The 24,225-nt window shown below is 50.1% G+C and overlaps 1 protein-coding gene across 1 annotated transcript in view; it reads right to left on the bottom strand.

Annotated features, from left to right (window-relative positions):
• Positions 1-1,413: 1,413 nt before the first annotated feature.
• MROH7 (maestro heat like repeat family member 7) overlaps positions 1,414-24,225 on the bottom strand; it is a 44,996-nt gene continuing 22,184 nt past the window's right edge. The window contains exons 12-22 of the mRNA XM_019742859.2: positions 23,521-23,659; positions 20,306-20,493; positions 15,744-15,881; positions 13,819-13,933; positions 9,492-9,632; positions 8,659-8,838; positions 7,940-8,095; positions 7,555-7,677; positions 4,445-4,547; positions 2,256-2,318; positions 1,414-1,706 (exon numbers count right to left, since the gene is read on the bottom strand). Of these exons, the coding sequence (XP_019598418.2) occupies positions 1,462-1,706; positions 2,256-2,318; positions 4,445-4,547; positions 7,555-7,677; positions 7,940-8,095; positions 8,659-8,838; positions 9,492-9,632; positions 13,819-13,933; positions 15,744-15,881; positions 20,306-20,493; positions 23,521-23,659 (1,591 nt within the window). The 3' untranslated portion in view covers positions 1,414-1,461. The remainder of the gene's footprint in view (positions 1,707-2,255; positions 2,319-4,444; positions 4,548-7,554; positions 7,678-7,939; positions 8,096-8,658; positions 8,839-9,491; positions 9,633-13,818; positions 13,934-15,743; positions 15,882-20,305; positions 20,494-23,520; positions 23,660-24,225) is intronic.

The raw sequence follows: 24,225 nt of genomic DNA, 5'->3' as shown, positions 1-24,225 counted from the left end.
CCTCTAACTGCTGCCACGGCGCTCACTCACTCCCCCAGGACGCATACCCAGGTGCCTCCCTCCCAGGCACCACAAGTAACGCTGTATGAGGATAGACTTCCTCATACATCTCTCTTTATGGACCTGTGAGACGATTTCCCTGAGATATATATGTGCCCATGAGTGGAATCACAGGGTCATGGGTATACGTAAACGTAATATGACTGAAAAGAGACAGATCCCTGTCCAAAACGGCTACATGCATCTTCCCTCCCACCAGCAGTGCCTAGGAGTTCCTGTATCCCCATGAGGAGGGAGCTTTCTAAAGCAGACATCTCTCCCTGCTTGCCTGTCTTCTCCCCATCATGCCTTCCCACTGCTCTCTGGATGAAGTCTCCCTCCTTATCACTCCCCTCCCATTTGGGCTCCATTGCACCTCCCTATCTGCAGTTGGGCATTGGTCCCATGTGCCCTGCTGTCCTCCATACACGCCCACCATGTGGTCATCTTTTCAAATCCCCTGGAAGGGGTATCTCATCTCTGGGAAGCCTTCCCTGAAACCCCAACCGCCAGCTGGTCTCTATACCTCCTCAGGACTCCACAGCTCCCATGCTTTCCTTCATCAAACACTGAGCTGCGGGGCTGTTGGTGTCTTTATATGTCTGACACTTCCGTTAGACCAAAGTTTCTCAACGCTGGCACTTAGGACAATGTGAGTTGGATAATTCTTCATGGTGGGGGCTTTCTTGTGCATTGTAGAATGTTTAGCAGCATCGCTGACCTCTACCCACTGGAAACCAATAGCACCTCCTTCCCCAAGTCGTAACAACCCAAAATGTCTCCAGACATTGCCAAATATTCACTGGGGGTCAAAATCAACCCCGGTGTGGAACCACTGCATCAGACCATAAACTGCCCAGGGCCTGGGGCTGGGTCTCATTCATGTCTGTATCTCCAGCACCCAGAGCAGGCCTGGCCCAAGTTAGCTGCTCAATAAATGTTGCCCGAATAAGTGGCAGGCTGCCACTTCTGTGGGCATAGACTGGAAGGTGGGCCTCAGAGATCAAGGTTCTGGGAGACGCATGGTGTCAATGGGTGAGAGGAGTCTCTCTTTTTTCCTCCCCCATAGGGCACCCGAATCAACATCTCCTTTTGTTCTTAGACTCTCCCTGTGGGAGAGGGGTACCTGGGACCTCCAGCAGACCTATTGTGTGGCTTTGAGCAAGCAGCTTCACCTTCCTGGGTCTCAGCTGCCCACTTATAAAATGTGGACAAACAGCCTATGTGAGTCCATAGATGTCAACTGAGTCAACGACAAAGGCATTGCTCCTTTCACAGATTTGTCACACAGAGCAACGACTGCTCCAGCCCTGGGACATCTCCCATGAGGAAACACTCAGAAAGGAGAGGTAAGCCACGCGGCATTTATAGTGAGCATGGCTGGGACTATGGCCTCCCCTGAGGGCTGGGGGCTCTGGGACATCACTGTTTCAAGGATATCTTCCAGGAGCCCAGTGCCTGCATGATCCAGGAGCGCCGCCGGTGGGAAGTGGGCAGGTTCTCACAGCTCGGGCTCCAGCGGTGAGTGGTAGCCGGGTCACATACCCAGGAGTCCCCATGTGGCAGTGGCCAGGAGTTCCGCCAGCAGCTGGCCAGGATGTTGTCCTGGGCCTGGGCCGCGTAGATGCACACCAATGCTTCCGGGTCGTGCCTCAAGTTTTCCAGAGCTGAGTCAGGGGGAGGGGAGGAGCCACTTGTTAAGACCAGGTCCCCACATGGGTCTCACACCTCATCCTTCCTTTTCACATCCATGCCTTGGCTTAGTCTCTCTCTGCTCAGCATCTGTCATCTTACCTTCCTCCCAGCTCTTTAAATTGTTCATACATTTCAAAGTCTGAGTCAAAACCTGCCTCCTCCAGGAAGCCTTCTTAAATTGCCCCAGCCTACCTTCATGCTTTCATCAGCTTCCCCAGTTAGCAAATTAATCTGGCCCCCTTAAGAGTCTGAACTACTTGCCTTGCACTAAATGGTATTTTGGTCTGGTTTCCTGAGCCTGGCTTTTAAGATTGTAAGCTCCCCTAGAGTGGGGCTATGTTCTGTGTCTTGGTGACCCCACTGTACCTACCATGCACTCGCCTGGATAGAGACTTGCACAACTGGACTGAGCTGAGGACCCTTGCCTTAGGACCTATCTCTGCCCTTTCCTATTACTGACTGTGGGCCTACTCATTCTCTCACTGCTCCCTGCAGTCTCACCAACGCAGGGTACAACTTACCGGCTTTCACTTCATTCAGACGATCTTCCGTCATTATGCTCTCCATGCAGGGAACCAGGGACCCTTGAGCATAATCCAAGAGGTGAGCACATCTACTTCCTGACTCCGACCCTAGCCCCATCCCACCCTCTGACCAGACCTCCTCAGAGAAGTTCTCCCCACCCTCTTTCAGCCCCACAAATAAAAGCACAAAACGAGAACTTCATTTGCACCCTATGACCGATTCCCCAAGAGGAGTCCTGGGCGAGGTGGCAGGTCCAGCAGGCAGGAATGGCACCAGGGCAGGGGCAGGATGTGGGCTGCAGCCAACTCTGAGGGGCAGCGCTCGGTGATCCCCTTGGTCCTTAAGACTTGGTCCCTGAGACTGGCCCTTAGTGTCCTCATGTGAGACTTAGTAAAGGTGCTGCCTGAGCTGCCCCTTCTCTGAGGAGTTTGAGCCACAATAACATGAAAGACACCAAGTGCCTGGCATACTTTCCAGACAGGCTATTGGCAGGGCTCCTGGAAGGGGATGAGATCCAGCTCCTCAGCAATATTATCCAACCCATTCCTTGCTCCCAGACCGACTCCCAAAGTACCTGCAGATCCTTAAAGGGCTCATACCTCTCAGAAGGCCCTTCCTGCACTTCTTTACCTGGCTAGTTCCTATTTCTCCTCGAATATTCGGTTTAACATAGTCACTCCTCCAGGACATCCTTCCTGAACCTACCCCCAAGCTAGGTTAGGCCCCTCTCTGGGTTCCCACAGTGCCTGAGAGTTTCTCTCTCTCTGTATAAACCACGTTGTATTTTACTTGGGATTTATGAATCTCTCCCCCAGATCAGGGCTTCCTTCCCCTTCGATCCATTGGGGTGGGGAGTAGGCGGATCAGTCTCCCAGACTCCTAAAGTCACACGCACAGTATGCATATATGCATTTTTCTAGGGAAAGTGTTCTTAACTTTCTTCAGAGCCTCACAAAAGATCGGCACGCCCCCACCCCCAGGTTGGAAGCACCACACCATGCTGGGGTCTGTCTGCAGGCAGAGGCAGGCACTGCACAGCTTTGTTTCCCCAGCATAGGACCTGGCACAGAGGAAACTTCCGGGGCATTAAACACTAATATTTTTAGAAGTGATTAGTTTGGGGGAAGATTTAGAGAAATTAGCAGCTAGGAAATAATGTCACTCCATGTGAGAAGCTGCCTCTGAGCTGGCGCCCACATTCTGAGGGCTCCCCCCGGTCCCAGGCATGGCTCCTCTGTCCCAGCTCGGATCACGCCAACAGCCACCTTCACACACACACCCACTAGCTTCACCTCCTGATGGGTTCTTTGTCTCTAACTAAGCACAGTGCCTGACACAGAGTAGAGGATCAACCACTGTTTGCTGAAGAAACCAATGAAGGGATGCACGGATGACTGGATGGATGAGAAATCCCAAATGACTTGGGGAAAGATACTGAAGGAAACATCGCTTTACAAAGTGGGGGGCTGGACACATCATCCTCTCCAAGCCTCTTTGCAGCAGGGTCTCCTGGTTCTTGGGGCTGGTGTGTGGGGGAGAGAAGGGGGTAGCGAGAGGAGACATATCCAGCGTGCCATCAGACAGGTCCTGTGGGGGATTCTGGGTGAAGGGAATCTGCTATTGGTTTTCTCCCCACAGAGGTAGAGGTTGGGATTGTGGGAAATAGAAGAATAAAGGTAACTAACATTGAGTGAGCACCTTGATGTGCCAGGCTTCATATTTTTAAAACATATTTTCATCCAGTCTGTGAAACAGGAATTCATCCCCATCTCACAAATGAGGAAACTGAGGCTCAGAAAGGGGATCGTGGAACTGAGATTCCACTTCACTTTTCCACTATGCCACTTGGCCCTCCTGCTATAGTCCATGGCAGGCTCCTGCTGGGCCTGGACCCAAACTGCTCTCCAGGAGAGACAGTAGTTCTGCTGGTACAGTTGCCAAAGTTGTGACTGCACAAGGACTCCAGGCAAAATCCAGCCTGGGACTCACTTTCCAAACAGTGATCTTCGAGGAGGGAAGACCTTTCTAATTTGTACCATGACTGTCTGCTGGCCAAGCCTCGCACCCAAAGGGAGGCATCCACCCAGCTGCCAAAAGGGGTTGTAGCTTCCTTCCAAGGGTAGGAAGCACACTGGAGAGTATATAGAGCCCCAGCAACAGGCCTAGTTGTGCCAGGGCACGTTACCTATGAACATGACTGAGACCTTCCGGAGGGAAGGCCGGGAATTCTTGGCGAACTCCAGGCTCTGGCTGAGGAATGTGAAGGCGTTGTCTCTGTGGGTGTTCACCTGGGACAAAGAGAACCCCTGAGAGTGCTGGGCCCTCAGAGGGATTAATTATCCATCCACCCCTCCTGAAGCTAGGAATGGTGACCCTATCAGGCAGCCAAGCCCTGGCTGTTGCCTCCTAAATTTCTCTGCCACCCATCCTGGCCCCCAGAAGCCAGGCCTCATCTTCTCTTAGCTGATGACAATAATCGCTTCAGTGGTCTCCTGCCTTGGAGATCTCCTATTCCAACCCAGCCCCTGCTGCAGCTGGAAGGAAAAGTTCTAAAATGCAAGTCCGGCGAGAGGGGAGAATGGACATGGCATGTGAGGGACAGAATCGATAGGGAGACAGGTCTGACCAGGTAAAGGATTCAAGTTGCAGAGTAGTTGGGAATAAAATGGAGCGTTAGGAGGGTCTTAAAACCCCGAAAAGTAAGACAGGAATACAGCTTACATGTGGGTTAGAAAACAGGAAGTCAGCATTCATTCTTGATAGGGCAATGGCAAAGCAATGTTTGGGGCAAAAGAATCTGGCAGTGGTGTTTAGGATGAGTTTGATCAAGTAGAATCTAGGGGGCAGGCATCCTGCTAAGAGGCTGTTGAGCGAAATGAAGATAAATCTCATCTGACCACTCTTCTGTTGACAAGCTGCACGTCAGGGAGTAAAATCCTGGGTGTGGCATGGGCCCTCATGTCATGTTCCTTCTCGGCCTCAACTTCCACCACTGTCTTCACCCACCGCTCACACTATGGTCCGGTCCCAGGATGTGGCCCAGCTCTCCCCAGATCTGAGCCTGGGGGACAAGCAAGTGCTCCTGATTGCAGCGCCCTTTCCTCTTGTCTTCACTTGATGAATTCCCTCTCATCCCTGAGGCTCTCAGCTCAGAAGCCACCTCCTCCCTGAAGCCTTGCACAACCCTCAGTCAGAGCTGATCCCACCACCCTTATGTTTCTGCAGCATCTTGCAGTCTTTGTCACAGCACCTATGACATTGTGCTGTGATTATTTATACCTGTCTCTCCCACTGGATCCAGAGCTCCCCCAAAAGAAGGAGCCATCTTACTCAGCTCAGAGTCCTCAGCACCCTGGACAGGGCTTTGGCATGGTGCAGGTGCCTAGAAAGTGGATGGATGGATGGATGGATGGATGGATGAATGAATGAATGAATAGGGTATCAACCCCTTCTTAAAGCTAAGGCTAGAAGTTGACCTTCATATGAGCAAAGCTGTTGACACCTAGAAAGCAGAAACTGAGAATCCAGAAGGGTCTAATGCAGAGATCACAAGCTTGCAGCCCATGGGCCACAAGTGGCCTGTCGAGCGATGACCAGCACAGTGTTTTAAGCAAGTTAAATTGATTACTAATTAATGTCTTATAAAAATCTGGGTTTTTAGTGGTTTTTTTGTGTGTGTGAAACCAGACAACCTGGCAAGAGTGTCTGCACCCTGAGCCGGAAAACTCCACCTATGTTTTTAACAGGAGTGGGCCCTCCAGGTTGCCACAGGCACTACCACTTCCACGTCACTCATGATTATTCTCTGCCCAGTCACCAGTCATTGTAGGTATTTGAATAGTGCCCTGGCCAAACACTTCCTCCAGGCCTTATTCTCGCTCTGTAAAATGATGCTAATATCAGACACTGGATTGAGGAGCTTTTGAGCATCACTGATAATGGTGGTGTTGAGCCCTTTCCTCAATCCTACCAGCAACCTGTTACGTTGTATGTTTTTCTTAGGTTGGTGTAGGGGATGCTGGCATGCCAGGCCAAGATCTCCCTTTGGGGTTGAAACATTTATTCCCCCAGCTATGGAGATTGCCTCAGCTGAAGAGAACTGCTGGCTCCAGGTCACAACCCTTCCCAGGGTGGCTGGCACCCAGCGGACTGGAAAGACCTGACTCCTGGCCCCAATTTGGGGAATCTCACGTAGTGCTGGCTGAGACCGCCCCTGAAATTACACTGTGCCTTGACTTCACCCTCTGCACTCCTGCTCCCAGCCCTCCTTCCACTCCTAATAAACCTCCTGCATGCGTATCTCTGTCTCAGACTCTGCATCCTGGAGAACTCAGTGCATGACAACAGGGAAGGTAGATGCGACTAGATGGCAAAGCTTCCCCAATGTTACAATGAGGAACTGGGTTGTGTCTGGCACTGTGTGTTTGTGGCTCTCTCCTACCTTAGGATGTTCTCAGGTGTTACCTAGAAAGGAGGTTCTATGGTTAAATAAGTTTGAGAAACCTTGAATTCAACAACCATGAAACATTTCCTCAGCACAGAAAATCTCAGAGCCTTTCACAAGCTGATGACATTGCAAATCTCCAAGAAGAAGATGACAACGCAGTATTTCCCAAACTTATTTGTTTTACAACTTCTTTTCTCCCCGGTGGGGCATATCTTATAGGACTGGTGTCATAGACAATACCCCTGGGAATTACTGTTGTAGAAAAGGGAGCCAATGAAGTCCTTCGAGGAGGAATATAACACAGGCAGACGCGCATTTTAACCAGATCACTGTGGTGACCTGGGTGGCCAATGGAGATGAAATTAAAGGCTGGGAGACCCAGTGGCTGGCGGGACCCATGGCCCAGCTGAGAGACATCCATGACCTGAACTAAAGGCAATGATGATGCAGAGGGGGAGGGCAAAACAGATTCAGAGATATTTAGGACATTTAAGATTGATCCAATATGGAAGGTGAGGGGGACGAAGGAGTCCAGGATGAGTCTAGGTTTCAGCTTTGGATATCTAAAGGGACAGAGCAGAATTGAAATGGGAAGGCCATAGTTCAGACGAGACATGCTGAGCTTGCAGTGCATGTGGGTCAATGGAGCAGGTGTCAGTAGGCTCCTGGAGAGGGCATGCTAGGAATGAGAAGAGAAGTCAGAGACGGAGATGAACACTCAGAAGCCAATAACTTGTGGGCGGTCGTGGAATTGATAGTCAGGATGTAAAAAGAAAGAAAAGAAAAGGAAAGAATTGCCCACCTCCAACATACGCATAGGGAACCACTATAGTCTTGGGATCACTCACAAGGTACTTGCAAATTTTGGCCACTGTCTGCAGCTGGTTGTCCCAGGGCTTCCGGCTATAAGCTCTTTTTGGCAATTCCCAAGCCATGAAGCAAGAACAGCGGAACAGGGTCTTCACACAGTTCTGGGGACCAACAGGAAGAGAATACCCGAGCTGTGGCATTCCAGGACAGCCAGAACATGTTCCAGAAAATAAGTTACGTGGAACGGGAGTTTGGAAAATCAATCCTATTTGAAATGTACAAGTGAAGTTGACTGTTTTGAGGAGGAATCCTGACATGGGTGCTTTTGGAAAACAGAATTCCCACAACAGATCGTTAGTGACTCTGGATCAGTGTCCATAAAGGGAGGTGCACCCACAAGGCCCAGTGCCTACGCGCACTCACCTGGCCCACCTTGGCGCTGCCCTCTTGCATGATCAGCAGCAAAGGCACCAAGGCGCTGACCAGCTGCTCCGCCATGGCTGGAGTGTGGGGTGACCGCAGCTTCTGGACCACCTTGCCATACAGGCTGATGCAGGAGGAGCGCACGTCCTCCCGTGACTAGGAAAGACCCAGAGGCTCAGGCACGCTCCCTCCTCCAAAAGGCTGCCTGGGCCTTTGAGCTCCATGTGAAGACACCGTGACCTTCCTGCCACTCATTCTATGGGGCACTCCAGGCCCAAGAGGCACAGAGGCAGAGAACAGTGGAGGCCACCTGGGGGGGGGGCTGATCTGAGGCTGGCATCCCCCTCATTAGGGCCTAGGTCTGAAGCTCCACCCACTCTTGCCAGCCAGGGCTCCTGCTCACCTGGAAGGTGCCTTCGTGCCAAGTGGAAAAATGCCCCCTCTGCCAGGACCAATAAAAAAAAAGCTCCCCCTGGAAAACTTGATTACAAAAGAGCTCCCTCTGTGAGAACCAATTAGAAAAGGAAATTTCTCTGTGCCAACCAGTTACAAGAAGACATGGACCAGTTGGAGCACGGTGCCCCTTCCCCTGCGCTGACTCAGCCTTGCCCAGGTCCCAACGGGTCATGGCAGCTATTGCAGCCCCCAGGGTAGTAAAAAAGCAGCCTATACATGCTGACCCCACCCCTCCCACTCCCAACCCCCATAGGGTTCCTTACATCAGTGAAGTGTGGCAGCAGCACTTGCAGCACCTCCACATAGACCGAGCTGTCTTTCAGTTTCCGTTCCTGCCCCTTGAAGATGGCCTTGAGGTTGTGGCCTGCCTCCACCACCAGCAGCCCATCCATGCACTTCAGGCCCTTCACCATGGAGGGCAGGAGCGCCTGCACCTTGGCCGTCTGCGAGGCAGGAGCATTTGGGATGGGGGCGCCTACCTGGGCTAACAGGTGGGAGACCCAGCCTCTGATGCACTGAGAACTTGGTGAAATAAGTCCGATCTCCAGGCCTTTGCTTACGCCATCCCACCTGCCTGGAATGCCCACATTCAAGCTCTTGCTTTCCCCAAAGCCCTCTTTGGCCTCGCTGGCTCCTTCCTGGCCTGGATACCTGAGGCCCTTCGCTGTCTACTCCCTTCCTTGTATTGTTAGTTAGTTTTGTGTCCTGTCCTTTCATCCTGCTACCAAATATAAGCTGTAACAGTGGCTGGTAGACAAAAACAAAGCACTTTTTAAAATGCTAATGATGCCACAACAATCCTGGCCTTGTTTTTCTCATCTGTAAAACAGGAATAATTACTGCCACCCCCAGGCTCACCTACACACACTGCCTTTAGGGTCATTGTGAAAAATCTGGATTAGAAACTATTTTTAAAAACATAAAGTATGTAGGGAATTATTAAGGGATATCCATTTTACAGATGGGACAACTGAAGCAGGGACAGAAAAGGGCTCTGATTCCAGCCACCAGCATCTGAGAGTTGACGATGGCCAGCTCCATCCTTCCACCCGCCCAAGGCCTGGCTGGGCCGGGCTCTCCTCTGCCCTCTGCTCACCTTCTCAGTTCTGCGGGCCAGGATGACCAGGCCTCGGATGGACAGCACCTTAATGATGGGGTCACGATGGTTCAGGCCTTCTGCCATCCGCCCCAGAGAGTACTCCTCAGGAATCCGACGCACCTGCTCCATCTGGAGGAGCTGAAGAGTACCGGTAATTAGTCCCTGGGCCAAAGGGGCAGGTAGCCCCCTTCCCGGCTCCCCATGCACTGGCAGTACACGCTAGGTAACCAGGGGCTGAGTGCGGGGCATGAGCGAGTGCTGTCTGGTCAGTGCTGTCCAATGCAAGCCGCATGCAGAAGTTTACATTTTCTAGTAGCCACATTAAAAAAGAAATAGGTACAATTAATTTTAATAACACATCTTATTTAACCCAATATATCTAAAATATTATCATTTCAGCATGTAACCAATATAAAAATTGATATATTTAACGCTTAAAAATTTTTTCGAACCAAGCCCGAAACCTGGTGTGAATTTTATGCTTACAACACATTTCAGTTCAGACAGCTACATTTCAAGGGCCCAATAGGCCCCGTGTGTTTGGTGGCCATCGTACTGGCCAGTGCAGGTCTGGTTAATGATAGCCGGTGGCTCCTCTGTTTCCACCCAGTGCTCGGGGATGGCAGCCCTGGTCCCTATCTTCTCTGCTCACTCTCCTGGTTAGTCCCCCCCAACTCAGGATTTTAACTGCTGTCCCTAGGCTAATAACTCCCAAGTCTCTATTTCTAGGTTTCATATAAATGGAATCATACATTATCGGGCTTATTTCACTTAACACAATGTTTTTATATTTCATCCTCAGCCTCTGTCCAGAGCTAACAACTTGGAAAACCAATAGTTCACCAGACATCTCCACCCAATGTCCATCGGCACCTCATGTCACTGAACGTGTCACTCTCCAGCTCAGAGCCCCCCATTTCCACATTGCCTGCTTGCTCTGGGGTCTGGTTCACACCTTCTAACCAAGCCGCTCATTGTTTGTGCAATGACACAGGCTGTTTTGTCCCTTCAGTGCGGGCACGATGCCCTTCTGCTGGGGCACCCACCTCCACTCTAGCCCCCACCCCCACCTTACATGGCCCCATCCAAAATTCGACCCATCCCCATGAAGCCATGTTTAACTGCTCCCAGGCTTCACCTAGGGTGATGGCCCCCATCTTGGTATCTGGGAGCCCTGACCAGGGAGACCTTAGTGCCCTCATCTGCTTATGCGTCTGCCTCCCCTATCCCACTCGGGGTTTCCTTGAGGACACAAATGAGTGTTTTTCCTTGGGTCCCCATTACCTAATGCAAGCTGTGATACGGAATATGTGCTTCAGTAACACTATTGCACAAAACATGCAATTTGGTTCCTTTTCTCCTTAGAATTGCCCTTCCTCCTGGTCCCCATTGCAGGATTAGCACCACCAGCACCCTGCCTATCGTCCCAGCCCCAAAACAGGCATCACTTTCATCTTCCTTGTCACCCTTCCCCCCCATCGCAGCCATAGGTCTTCCATTTCTGCCTCGCCGTCCTCACAATCACCTCTCCCTCCTACTCCAGTGCCCTACATTTACTGTAACTGTTGAGACCATGTGTCTGTATGATGAGAAGAGAGAACTGGGGAGAAAGAACAGGAAAGGCAGGGCCCCGCCCATAGCCGACCCTCCACCCATCCATACAAGAGATACTCAGGTCTGCTCTGCACCAGGTTCTGGGCACAGGGCCATGGGCACTATTGACACATTAAAGGGTAATGATAACACTAACATTAGCAACAGAGCTGACTCGCAGAGACCACTTCTTATGTGCTAGCACTGTTCTGAGTGCTTTACATGAACTCACTGAATCCTCATCAAAACCCTACGAGATGGGCAATGCATTATCCCCATATTATAGGTAAAGAAACTGAGGCACAAGCAGGCTCAGTGACTTGCCCAAGGTCACACAGCTCCCTTGAGAAGTTCACTCACCATCGGGAGAAGCGAGTATACACAAGACAGTCACAGCATAGGGCGCTGGGGTAGCCAGGGAGGGACATCTGAGCTACATCAAAGCATCACAGTAAATGTGGCAGGCCCGGCTCTGGCCAGGAACAGGCCATCTCTTCCGGGGAGTGGGAGAAGCACTGAACCTGGGGGAGGACACTTGCTCCAGGGAAGAAGGGCCACAGCTCAGGGTTCCAGGGGAATGCTGGGAAAGGTTAAGCCTAGCGTCCTTGACCTTGTGGTAGACATGGGAGCATCCCCTGAGGTCTGGCAAGGTCTAACCTCCACCACCTCCCCAAGGAACAGATGTCGCAGCCACTAACAGACTTCAAGAGAAGTACCTCTCCTACGAGGCTGACTGGTGTAGAGGAGCCAGTCAGGTAGATCCGTCTGAATCTCTCTGGACTGAGTGAGCTGCATGACCTTGAGAAATGCTCCTGACCTCACCTAAACGTGAGCATTATAAATCTGTCTTTGAACCACTGCTGTGCAGATTAGTGGGGTAATTAACATATGAAAGTGGTCAGCGCACTTAGTAGGCCCTCAAGGAATGGTACTTTCCCATTCCTCATCAGGGCCTTGTGGGAAATTAGAAGTAGAACCCAGCAGAGCTGGGGATGGAAACCAGAACTCCTGACCCCAAGACCCACGCTTGTCCTGGAGGTGACACATTCTGCTGGTGCCAGAGCCAGGCAAAGTGTTCATTCAGACCCTCTGTTATCCGTTTAATCCCTGCTTCTTGGGGCCCTCTCAGGGCTGGGGCTGGGGATGCAATGCAAACCTGACTTGGTCCCTGCTCTCCAGACTCACAGTCCAGGTGGAGAGGCAGAAAAGATGCAAGAAGTACCTGGAATGTCATGCTGCCTCCTGTCTATCTGATAAATTTCGCTCACCTGTCAAGGCCCAGCTCAAATGGCACTTCCTCCAGGAAGCCTTCCTTAACCTTCCACTGTTGGAGCAGACAGCAAGCCTTCTGCCTCTGAGCCCCACTGTACAGACCCTGATGATAGCTCGGACCCACTATATGACAACCAGCAGGTCACAAGAGCACGCAAGGGCGGGTTAAGAGAGCGGGTTTTGCAAGTATCCATCAACAGATGAATGGATAAACAAAATGTGATAGATACAGACAACGGAATATTATTCAGCCTTAAAAAGGAATGAAATTCTGACCCATGCTACAACATGGATGAAACATAAAAACATTATGTTAAGTGAAATAAGCCCGATAATGTATGATTCCATTTATATGAAACCTAGAATAGTCAGATTCGCAGAGACAGAAAGTGGAATGTTGGTTGCCAGGGGCCAGGGGGAGAGGTGAGGGGGAGTTAGTATTTAATGGGTACAGAGTTTCAGTTTTGGAAGGAAGATGAAAAAGTTCTGAAAATAGATGGTAGTGACAGTCACAACAATATGGATGCACTTAATGCCACTGAACTGTACACTTAAAAATGGTAAAAATGGTAACTTTTATGGCACATGTATTCCCCCTCTCCCCCCGCCACACACACATACACACACACACACACACACACACACACACACTCTAAAGAGAGAATGAGATCATGTGTGTTTTAAGAGCCCAGACGGTCTGGGTTTGAAACCTGAAATCTTTCACTTACAAGCTGCGAGACCTTAGAAAAGTTACTTCAATCTGTGCCTCAGTTTCCTCCTCTAAAATGAGGGTAGGATAATATCTGCATCATAGCATTAGTATGAGGATTAAATAAACCAATATGTGTAAAGCTCTTAGAATGTACCTGGAAGGTAATAACTGCTCAATAAATGTTGGCTGTTATTATTGGTGAGTCTCGCCTTCTGAGTCTGACCCTATCAATCTTTCCCTGACGTATCTCTCCCCAGCACACCCCCCAGTACCCGCTTCCTTCAGAAAGTCTTTTTTGATTATCCAACCACCTCAAGTCTCCTGTTGTCCCAACATAGCCTGGACGGCCCCCCTCATAGCACATGTCACTCTTTGACATCCCATGTTATAATCGGGGTGTCCTCTGTCTCCTCTGTTACACCAAGAGTTCATTGAGGGCAGAGTGAAGTCAAATTTCTATTTATATCTCCAATCTGGTGCCAGGCACACAGCAGCGTCCAGCAAAGGACGGTGGTTGCCTGGGGCACTAGGGGAGTCTGGGAAGGGTAGCCTGGGGTAAAGGGGTGGAGAGAGGAAGAGAAAGGGAGGGAGGAGGGAGGGCTTCATGTTCAAGAGAAATCATGCTCACGACTGTAAATTGTTAAGTACTGTTTGCACAGGAGAAAAGGCCAGTAATGTGACCTGAGGCCTTTGCTCAGGGGAAGGCCTGGAGTCGCCCCGGGTACCCTGAGCCCAGTTTGTCTGTACCTCCACGAAGAAGGCGGTAGCGGTGATCTTGTGTTTCTCGTCGCCTCGCTCCAGGAGCGGGATGAGCAGGTAGAGGAGGCGGCACAGCTCCTGGCAGGAGTAGTACACCATGGCCCTGGCACAGGGAAGAGGAAGCAGTCCCCCAGGCTCTCCAGCAGGCCTGCTGGTGGGGGTCTCGAAACTCTGGACAAGGCAGAGTCACCTGGTTTCTTGCGTTCCCGATTCCCACCGGGACAGAATCTCACAGGCTATCTAGTCTGCTTTGTTTTACAGATGCGGAAACTGAGGCTTAGAGTGGGAAAGTGACTTGCCCAACGACACAAGGCAAATCAGTAAGAGAGACAGGCTTACGACCCCTGACTGCACAGGACCCCTTCAGGAGGAAGACACAGGAAGGAGAGCATGTGAGGACCCACTCGCGAAGCAGCCGGCAGCAGCCAGATGTTTTCACATTGTTATTGCATTCGCCCCTCACCAGTAAGCTTCGAGCCAGATTACTGTCATGACACCCATTTTCATAGATGAGGAAACAGGCTCCAAGTGTGACCTGCCATGGTCACAGGGGTGGAAAAAAGGCAGGGCTGGCCCCAACCCAGGGTTCTCCACTCCAGCTACCTTGGTTGTTATACCGAGTCAGGGGTTCTCAAGTGTGGTCCCTGGATCAACAGTATCAGCATCCCTAGGATCTCATCAGAAATGCACATTCTCGGGCCCCCACCCTACACCGACTGGATCAGAGACTCTGGGGTGGGACCAAGCAATCAGTGTTTTAACAAGCCCAGTGGATGATTCTGATGCTCGCTCAAGTCTGAGAACCATTGCGCTATGCTCCTTCCATTCATCAGTGAAACCAGGGAAGTGCGGCAGCTGTGCACAGACTCTGGAATAAGACAGCCTGGGTTCAAGTCCTGGCCCTACCACTACATCCTGGCTGTGTGACTTTGGGCAAGTCGCTAAACTTCTCGGGGCCTCAGTTTCCTCAGGGCTAACACTGGGATAACAATAGGGCTACTCATCAGTAATGGTGAGAATTAAATGGAATAATCCACATATATGCAGCTCTTTGCATGGTGCCTAGAGCATAGTAAGTGCTCAATAAATGTATCCTGAGACTCCCCAAGGAGAGCAGCATCCTGGGCACTCAGGTGCAAGGCTATTCCTACAGAAGTCGCATCACTGAAATCAGGTGTCCCCTCCTGAAACGATAGGAGGCTATGTGTGGTTGGGGGAAAGAACCCTTGTCTGGGTCAGCAGGTCATTTCCCAGCTTTTGCTGTGTGACCTTTGGTACATAAGTGTCCCTCTCTGGACCTTGGCATCCTCCTCTGCATTAGTAATCCTTGCCCCACCAGTCAAAACAATGATAGTAAAAGCTATCCTGTGTTGAGCTCTTACCATATGCCAGGGGCTCTTCCAAGTACTTTATTTAACCCTCACCCCAAATCTCGAATTGGGTCCTAATATTAGTTCCATACCAATGAAGGGAAAACTGAGAGCCAGACAGGGAAGTAACTTGCCCTGAGTCACACTACTGGGAAATGGCTAGCTGGGGTTCAGACGCAGACAGACCGATTCCAAGGCCACTCTGAACTACTCAGCCATCCCATCCTTTCTGCATTGGTGTGGGAACTAAATACAAAATGCGGGGAGGAAAGGTGCTTTGTACATAATCTAAGCACTCCGTGGTTGCCAGGGGCTGTGATAACCACAGTTTGCTTCCGGAGAGTGTATGCCATCTTTCACATCTGTATTGTCTACCTGCCGAGATAGGCAACACTCTGCTGGTTTTAGAGAAGAGACGATGGACTAACAGAAGGGTCTTGCTCAGAGAGAGATGCAAACCCAAATCTGTCTGAAGATACTGAGGCCTCTCCCCTCCCCCTGTACCCTGCCCCAGGTGAGGGAGGGGAGGAGGTCCAGCCTCACCTTGCCAGAAGCGACACTCCACGATGGTGGTTCTCCGCCTGCCCCATGAGCTCCCAGCCGCCCTGGTCCTCCAGAAAGGTGGCCTCGTATGAGCAGCCCATCTTCAGCAGCAGGGTTTTTACCACTTTGACCACCCAGCTGCCAAGACAAGGGGGCTGAGACCTCACATCACCCTCCTCCCCAGAGGCCGCCCCTCCCTCCCCCCCAGCCTCTCTCACCATCAGCTCCCATCTGGCCAGGTAAGTTGTTCTCCACCATGTTAATTGTTAGATAATGGTGTTCAGTGCACCCACAAAGGGTGGCTTTTTACTGTGATTCGCTTTGAGAACAAGAGAGGAAACAGAAGCAGAATTCCCCTCCCTTTGGAGCTGGTTCTTTACCCTCCCTTTTCACTTGAGCCTCTTTACTGGAAGGATAGGTCACAGCCAGGCCTCCCAACCCCACCCCCAACCCCACCCCCCGTCCTGCCTACCCTCCCCCTCCACCTCTCCTGAAGCCCATGGCTAGACAATACTCTCTGCTCGCTTGGACACAGTCTCCTGTCCAACCTGGAGTCCTTCATCCACTCGGGACACTTAAGGAGTGATTCCCAAACCTAGATGCACAGCAAAAGTCCCTGGGGAGCTTGTGCAACTTGTACTGACCAGGCTGGGACGCCCGCCTCTGTGCTTTGGAAGCTCCTCCTGAGAAGCCCTGCTGTGAGGGAGGAGGAGGGCACTGCTATGAATTGACATCCTACTGCGTGCCTGGTATAGTACTGGGTATTTGCGGAGGTATCTGCAGGTGTATGCGTATGTATGGCTATGTATATGTATTGCTATATATACATTTATATGTGTGTATAAACCTTTCTTCAAATGAAAACTGACAACGTGCAGAATAAGGTTTACACCTCAAGTGATACCGAGAGCTGGTGGTTCTCATGATTCAAGACAAAGCATCAAAGCATTTCGGAACTCAGGAAATGTTGAGGAATTTGCTCTTCATTTTCACATTTTTGGTTTTGTAATGAATATTAGTCCAGTGTGAAAATTTGAGCTTCTCCTAAGCCAGGGGCTTTCAGAATTATAAAACCTTTGTGCTGATTCTTTGAAACATGTGCTGTCAGTGACAGCCCCCCTTAAGCAATGCCTCTAGAGTTTGAAGACACACACACACACACACACACACACACACACACACACACACACACACGAAGGGAGACAGGCTCCAGGTGTTGTCCACCCTAAAAGACTGGGGCTCACCCTCCCTACCTCTCCCAACTCCCTACCTTCCCTTGCCCAGGAAATTCCAAGCACTGGCTGAATGGCCAAGTTGAGATTTATACGTTTTCGTTTTTGTTTGGAGAAGGAAGGTTATAACTTCCATTTCAAGCATTAGCATCTTTAAAACAGAATGAGCCACCTGTGCATGCTATCGCTACAACTTCACCACCCTCTCTTTTTTGGGTGTCCCCATCTCCAGGGGCAGTTGATCGCCTTCTCACTAACTGGGTTGGAGACAGCGTGGAGTTCAGGGCTCAGAAACGCCACAGGGAACAACCTGACTTAGAGGTTTCAGAGGGTCACAGCTTTTATCCAGACCTGCAGTGCCCCACTGTGCAGCCAATGAGGGATGTAGATTTAGGCCGAAGCTTCTGAACACAGCTGCATAGTTACTAGTTTGTGCTCTCGTCTGCTTTATCATTTCCTCAATCAGGCTCCAAAATTTAACAAAAGGGACCCCCTCACTCTCAAAGATACACCTGTAAAAGCCCCCAAATGAGGCCCGCGCTGCTGTGTTAAAAGGCAGAGGGGACACTTTGGGGAGGAAGCTGAGGGCGGAGCATCTCCTTTGGCTCCCTGAACACCCCCTCTGCAAGCTTCAACTTCCTGAAGGTTCCCGGCTTTTCCCATCCAAGTGAAGCAAGAGTTGCCCTGTCCCGCACTGGGAGGAGGGACAGGGATCCAACACCGAGTCAAAGCCTGAGCTGCTGCAGGGCCCGAAAGCCGGACGTCATGGGATGCGCTGTCAGGCTGGATCTATGGTGCTCAGTCCAGCAAGACTCCACTCCCCTGCCCTCCAAACTCAAGTCCGTGTGACAGGGGCTGGCATGCAAGCCTGGTGCCCACACCCATTTCCCCTCATGGAAGGGTGTGACAATTTCTTTGTATTTGGCAGCTTCACTGAGACGTCCCATTCCATCACCGGAGTCTGGAGCACTGATGGCCCCCTCGGGTTCCACACCCCAGTGTCTTAGTTTCCTGTGGCTGCTGTAACAAATGACCACATAATTGATGGCTTAAAACAATGGAAATTTATTCTTTCACAGTTCTGGACACCAGAAGTCCAAACTCCAGATGTCTATAGGACCACACTCCCTCTGAAGGTCTAGGGGAGAATCCTTCCTTGCCTCTTCCAGCTTCCCCGGTGACTCACGGCATTCCTTGGCTGTGGCTGCAACACTCCAATCAGTGCCTCTCTTCACAGGGCCTTCCCCTCAGTGTGTGTGTGTCTTTCCTTAGAAGGACACTTGTCATTGAATTTAAAGCCTACCTGGTTAATCCAGGATGATCTCATCTCAAGATCCCTAATTATATCTTGAAAGACTTTTTTTCCAAACAAGGCCACAGTCATAGGTTCCAGGTAGACATATCTTTGGGGGCGACCACTCAGCCCACTATACCCAGGTACCACCTCATGTCTCTTCTGGTGCCCTTCAGCATGGCACTGGCCTGCCTCTTCTTTTTCTGTCTCCCAGGACGCTTTCTGTGAGTCAGAGGTGAGGGTGGGCACTCAGGCTCTCTTCCAGCTTCTTCACATGAACATGAGCTGAGGGAAGCCCTCCACACCAAGAGGTCACACCTTCATCACTGACAGTTTAGAACTTGTCCACTACGTGTTTCTCTTCCTCCTCCTCCATCACCCCCTCCACTTTCCTCTGCTTTTGTTTTCCCCAGAGCCCACCAGCTTTCTGAGTCAGGATGATGCATTTAGGGTAGCACCTATGAGTGCCAGGGGAATCAGAATTGGTGCCACAGCCCTTGGCACTGGTGTCATGCTGTGACACGATTTTATTTGGTCCTTACCACACAACTGTGGGGTAGGAATCACCCCATTTCATAGGCAAGAGAATCAAGCCATCAAGAGATTAAAGTAGCTTACCCAAAGTACAAAGGAGTAAGTGATGGAACCAGGACTCAGATCCAAGGTGTTCTGACTTCAAGCCCAGCTACACAACTGCTTGCCCTCTGCCCCTCAAAGTACACCTTTCTGAGCATAGCACACAATAGAAGCCAAAGAGGAAAAGACTGACAAACTTGACTACATCAAAATAGTTGCAGGTTAAGTGACAAACTGGAATACAAATGACAAACAGTTAATGTCCTTAATATATAAAGAGCTCTTACAAATGAATAAGAAAAATTCCCAACAGTCCTACATAAAATTGGTCAAAGAACAAGAACAGGTAGTTCACAAAAAAGGAAACACAAATGGCCTTTTAGCCTCAACCTCACTCATGATAAGAGACACGCAAACTAACCTTACAGCAAAATACCTTTTTTTTCCAACTTTCAGACTGGCAAAGATGAAAATGTTTTATACTACACTGTGCTGGTAAATGCGTGAGGAAATAGACTCTCTCATACACTATGGTATGAATGCCCTCTGAGGGAGGCAATGTCGCAAATAGGGGGCTAATTTAGGACGTATTCCATTTCCCCTTTCATCGCTCTGGTCAAGAGCTCTTTCCACCACATATTCCTTTTTCACTTTCATATTTAAATGCAGAAACCCTTTGATGCAGCCATTCCACTTTCAGGAATTCTTCCTGTACATACAATTGCCTGTGTGTGTACAGACATATGAAAGCAAACTCACTGCAGCATTGTTTATAATTGCAAAGGGCTGCAAAGTGCCTAAATAAAGAGGACCCTGGTTAAATTAATTAGGGTACAGTGGAATTCTTTACATAGGAATATTATGTGGTTGTTAAAAAATAATGAGGCAGCTCTATATGTAATTGCTCTCCAAGATATACTAAAAGTGAAAATGTATTAACTGTGGAAGGTTCACTACCACTGGCATAAAAATAGAGAGTATAAACATGTGCGCTTATCTCTGCACACCCCACTTCTGGAAGGGCATGAAAGAACCCGGTTCTTTGGGGGAAGGTAACTGGGGTAAGGGGAGGAAAGGAGACTCACTTTTAATGTCTTTTGAGATTTTTGCCGTGGGCATATATTACCTATTCCAATTAATCATTTAAATTGAATGGCTGGGCCTTGTATACATACCTAATACAAATAATATCTCTGGGAGGGAGGAGGAAAATGAAATGGGGGAGTTCCTGGGGAGGGTTGATTCTCTCCTGCAGCCCAGCACTAAGCAGAGTCTGACATATACAGCAAATGCTCACAAATACTTGTTGAACAAATTACTGGCTCTCTCTCATAAAAGTGTGCTTCTGTTTTCTCTTCTAGTCCCAAAGCTAATTTCTATTGATCAATTGCTCTAAAGACTTTTGGGAGGTCCCTTGCTAGGTGCCTCCCCTCAGCCCGCGAGGGACAGCAGCAGCTTACCGCACAGGTACGAAGACAGAGGGCTGCGCGTCCTTGGCGTCCTTGTGGGAAGCCACCCAGCCAGGTAGACTGAGGTTGATGTGGTAATGGACCTGAATGAGCAGGGCCAGGAGCAGCTGTGGGTAGATACGCCTCACGCGGCCCACACAGCTGTTGACGGACAGGAGCTCACACAAGCCGCTGGCTGCCTGGGGGCAGAGGGGAGGCTGGTGGGATGTCCTGGCCCATCATCTCAGCACCCCTGGCAGGGGACAGACTGCTTCACGAGGAGGTCGGACCTGGGTCTGCTCTTCTCTGGCCCAGCTGGGAAAGCCCAGATCCGCACTCCCTGCCCCACTGCACCCCAGCTCTTGGCTCTCTGGGTGAGTCCTGCCCCCAAAACAAGAACAGCAGCCACTTCTCTGATGTTAACAGACCCCTGGAAGAATCATGGTGGAGGGATCCCACCCCACCTCTTGTGAGGTAGAATCTTGATTCCATTGTGCAGGTGAGGAGACAAACTCAGAGGGAGGGCAAGGTCACCTAGCCCCTTGGGGGCAGAGTGGGGGCTTGAACCCAGGGTGTCAGATATGGCTGTATCTGAAAATCATGCCCTGCCTCTTCCTCATTCATGACACAGGTGCACAGACTACGAGGGGACAGCAGTTGCTTCTTCATTTGGGCCATTGAACTAGGCCGCCCTTACTGCTTCCCCATGTGGCCAGCTGGCAAGAGAAACAAACTTCAGCCTTCATCAGGAGCCAGGGAGGACCCGTCCTGGACTCTGTCACTCCACACTCCCTTGCCCCTGATACGCCTGCCCCTTCCAGACCACAGCATCTCCCCACACCAGCCCTCTAAATCCCAGGAACTTGGTTTTGTTGGTGTTTGGCCCACCAGGTTCCCTGGGACCCAATATGCACTCACCCCCCAATTTCTCAACCTGCCAGTCCAGCTCTGGACCTGGCCTGGGCCCCCTCCTGGCACTCAGCTTACCAAGTCCTCTCTGACTGGCAGGAGGACAGTGGAGGGGGTGGGGACTGGTGATGGGCTCATTCTGGCTCCTCCACTCCCCGCCCCTCTTTGGGCCTCAGATCCATCCTCCCTAAAGTGGGCTCACTGGGCCTCATCCAGCCGGCTGCACAGGTGTGGAGGAGATTGAATGAGGGAGATGGGAGAATGCTTTGTAAAGAAATGCTCTAGATCAGTGCCACCAAGACCCCATGCTGCTGGCCTGAGGGAAAAGCATTGAATTGTGAAATGAAAGAACTCATGGCCTGTTCCCATGGAAATAAGTGACATAATGTGGGCTCAATAAATGGCACTTTCATATTTGTACTTTACAGCTTAGGAATCCCTTTCACACACACTATTTCACTCTTCTCAACAGGTAAGACAGACAAGGCAGGCATTATTACTACCCATTTTACAGATCTAAATACCAAGGCTAAAGATGGGGAAGTGAGTGACCAAGGTTATATAGTGAGGCAGTGGCAGAGCTAAGACAAGCCTCTTGGACTCAAAGTCTTTACACTTTTTCAGTAGCCCAAAGCTAATGACTGTACCCAGAAAACAGTCTGTATAGGAAAAAATCTCTAGTGGTGAGATGCCATAAGGCTCCACTCTTGGCTCAGTCTTGCTCAACTGGTTTATCAATACTATAAGACAAAAATTAGTCCAGGCTGTATCTATGCTCAAATTACACTTGTTGAACAAGAAGCATGAATGATTGACTCAAAAATACACTAACACACACTGATTGAAGGAGGACTGGATGAATGCCCAAATAAGGGAAGGCATGGGCTAGGGGAGAGAAGCAGAGAGATCATGGATTCAGAGGTAGGACATCTGGGTTTGAATCCTGGCACCTCTACTCACTAGCTGTGTGACCTCAGGTGAAACATGGACTGTTGCTGAGCAGAAGTATCTTCCTCTGTAAAGGGTAATACCACTTGTTCTCCCATCCCCTATGTCTTTGTTTATTTACTTCCCTCCATCAAAATGTCATGCTCTCTGTTGAATCCCCAGAACCTATGAATGTGCCTGGCACGGAGTAGGTGCTCAATAAATATTTACTGAATAAATCAACAAAAATTTTTTGAGTGTCTGCTATGTGCCAGGTTTATGTTACACATTTGGGGATATCATGGTGAACAAAACAGGCTCAGGCTCTGTCTTCATGCAGGTCACAGATTAATCAAATGACCCCCTCCACTACTGTCAAATCACAACTGGGATAAACTCTCCCAAGATAATATATGAGAAACAAAGTATAGTATGCACAGATTTGATCTGGTCAGAGAAATCCTGGAGGGCTTCCCTGAGGAGATGATGCTTACGTTGAGAGCTGAGGGACGAGTAGATGTTAACTTGGTACAGAACAGTCTAGGAAGAGGGAACAAGTGCAAAGGCTCTGTGACAGAAGATAGCATGACATGTATGATGCTCTAACAAAGTTGAGCATCATACAGTGAGGCTGGAGCCAAGCAAGCAAGAGGACCATGGAGTATGATGAGGCAGTGAGGGGTGCAGAGCCTTACAGCACAGATAGCAGCACTGTGTTACTACTCAAGGGAAATGGGAAGACATTGAGGGGGTTGAGAAGAGCAGCTGTGCATTTCTCAAAGATTTTTTTGGCTGAGGTACAGAACGGAGGGGCAGGAATGGAAGCAGGGAGATGAGCAGAGGTATTATCCAGCTGGCTTGAATCAGGGTGGTGGTGATAGAGGCAGAGAGAAATCCATCTCTCTAGCCAGCCACTTTCCTGCAGTCAGATCCCTTTCTTTCCGTGTTCCCAGTCAGAGCTGAGCTCTGAGCCTAGCAGGAAGAAGCATTTAAATATTTTGTGTCACCTAAATGAAGGAATGAGTTATCCCATTTAATCTTTATAACCGCTATATGAGGCAGGTATTATTTTTTTCCATTTATAGATGCAGAGACTGAACCTCAGAGAGGTAAAGTGTCTTGCTCAGGTTACAAAAGAGTAAGCCAGCCAGTTCTCAGACTAAGGTCTGTGAATCCCAGGTCATTTCATTTCCACTACGCCAGGGGCTGCTGCTGTCACTGTAAGTAGCAGTATTTTTGTCATGTAGTGGATCATAAGCAAGAGCCCAGAGACGGAGACTTGTCCAAGGCCAACTAGCTGGTGGCAGAGCAGGGCACTGGAAGCTGGGTGTGCTGAGCTCAGCAGGGGAGGGCAAGACAGAGCAGTGCAGGGGTAAGTAGGCAGGTCTCACCGCCAGGGGCACGATGGAGGCCCGGCCCTTCTTGGTGACAGGCTTCTCCTTCAGGCTGGTCAGGAGCAGGTCCAGGAGGTCTCGGGCATCACAGCTGGGCTTGCGCAGTACCAGCTGCCTCCACATCTCCGCTCCATTGCTGAGAGTTAAGGGGCAGGGATGATTAGCCAAGACGAGGACACTGGGGCCCACCCTGCCTCCCAATGGTTTGGGGAAGGAGAAGGGAACATGCCCTTGAAATGGAATCCATGGGCATGCCAGCAAATTTCTGGGATGGTCCAGAAAACACTTTCTAAGAGGCAGGGGACTAACATAATCGAAAACCCTATTTCCCAGGTATTATGCCAGGTGCTTTACGTATGATTTATTACTTCACCCAATATTGAGCATCTGCTGTCTGCCAGGCACTAGACAAATCTCTGGGGATACAGATATGAACGAGATATTCAAGCCATTCAAGGTCACTGAATTCTCACCAAGACTTTCAATGTGGGTTGTTATTCCCATTTAACAGATACAGAATTGAGCTCCGAGAGGTGAAATCACCAGTCCAAGACTACACAGCTAATGAGCTGTTGTTGTCAAGAAATCACCAGGTCTGATGTCTCCAAAGCCTCTGTCCCATCTCCTATGCCAAGAAGCCCTTTCGGGCCTGGATCTTGCATTTGTCACATAATATCCAGGAGTCCCCACTCCTGTCCGTTA

The sequence above is a fragment of the Rhinolophus sinicus genome, linkage group LG06, assembly GCF_036562045.2.
Source record: "Rhinolophus sinicus isolate RSC01 linkage group LG06, ASM3656204v1, whole genome shotgun sequence".
In the NCBI taxonomy this organism is placed as follows: Eukaryota; Metazoa; Chordata; class Mammalia; order Chiroptera; family Rhinolophidae; genus Rhinolophus; species Rhinolophus sinicus.
This window is presented reverse-complemented; position numbering and strand designations above follow the sequence as displayed.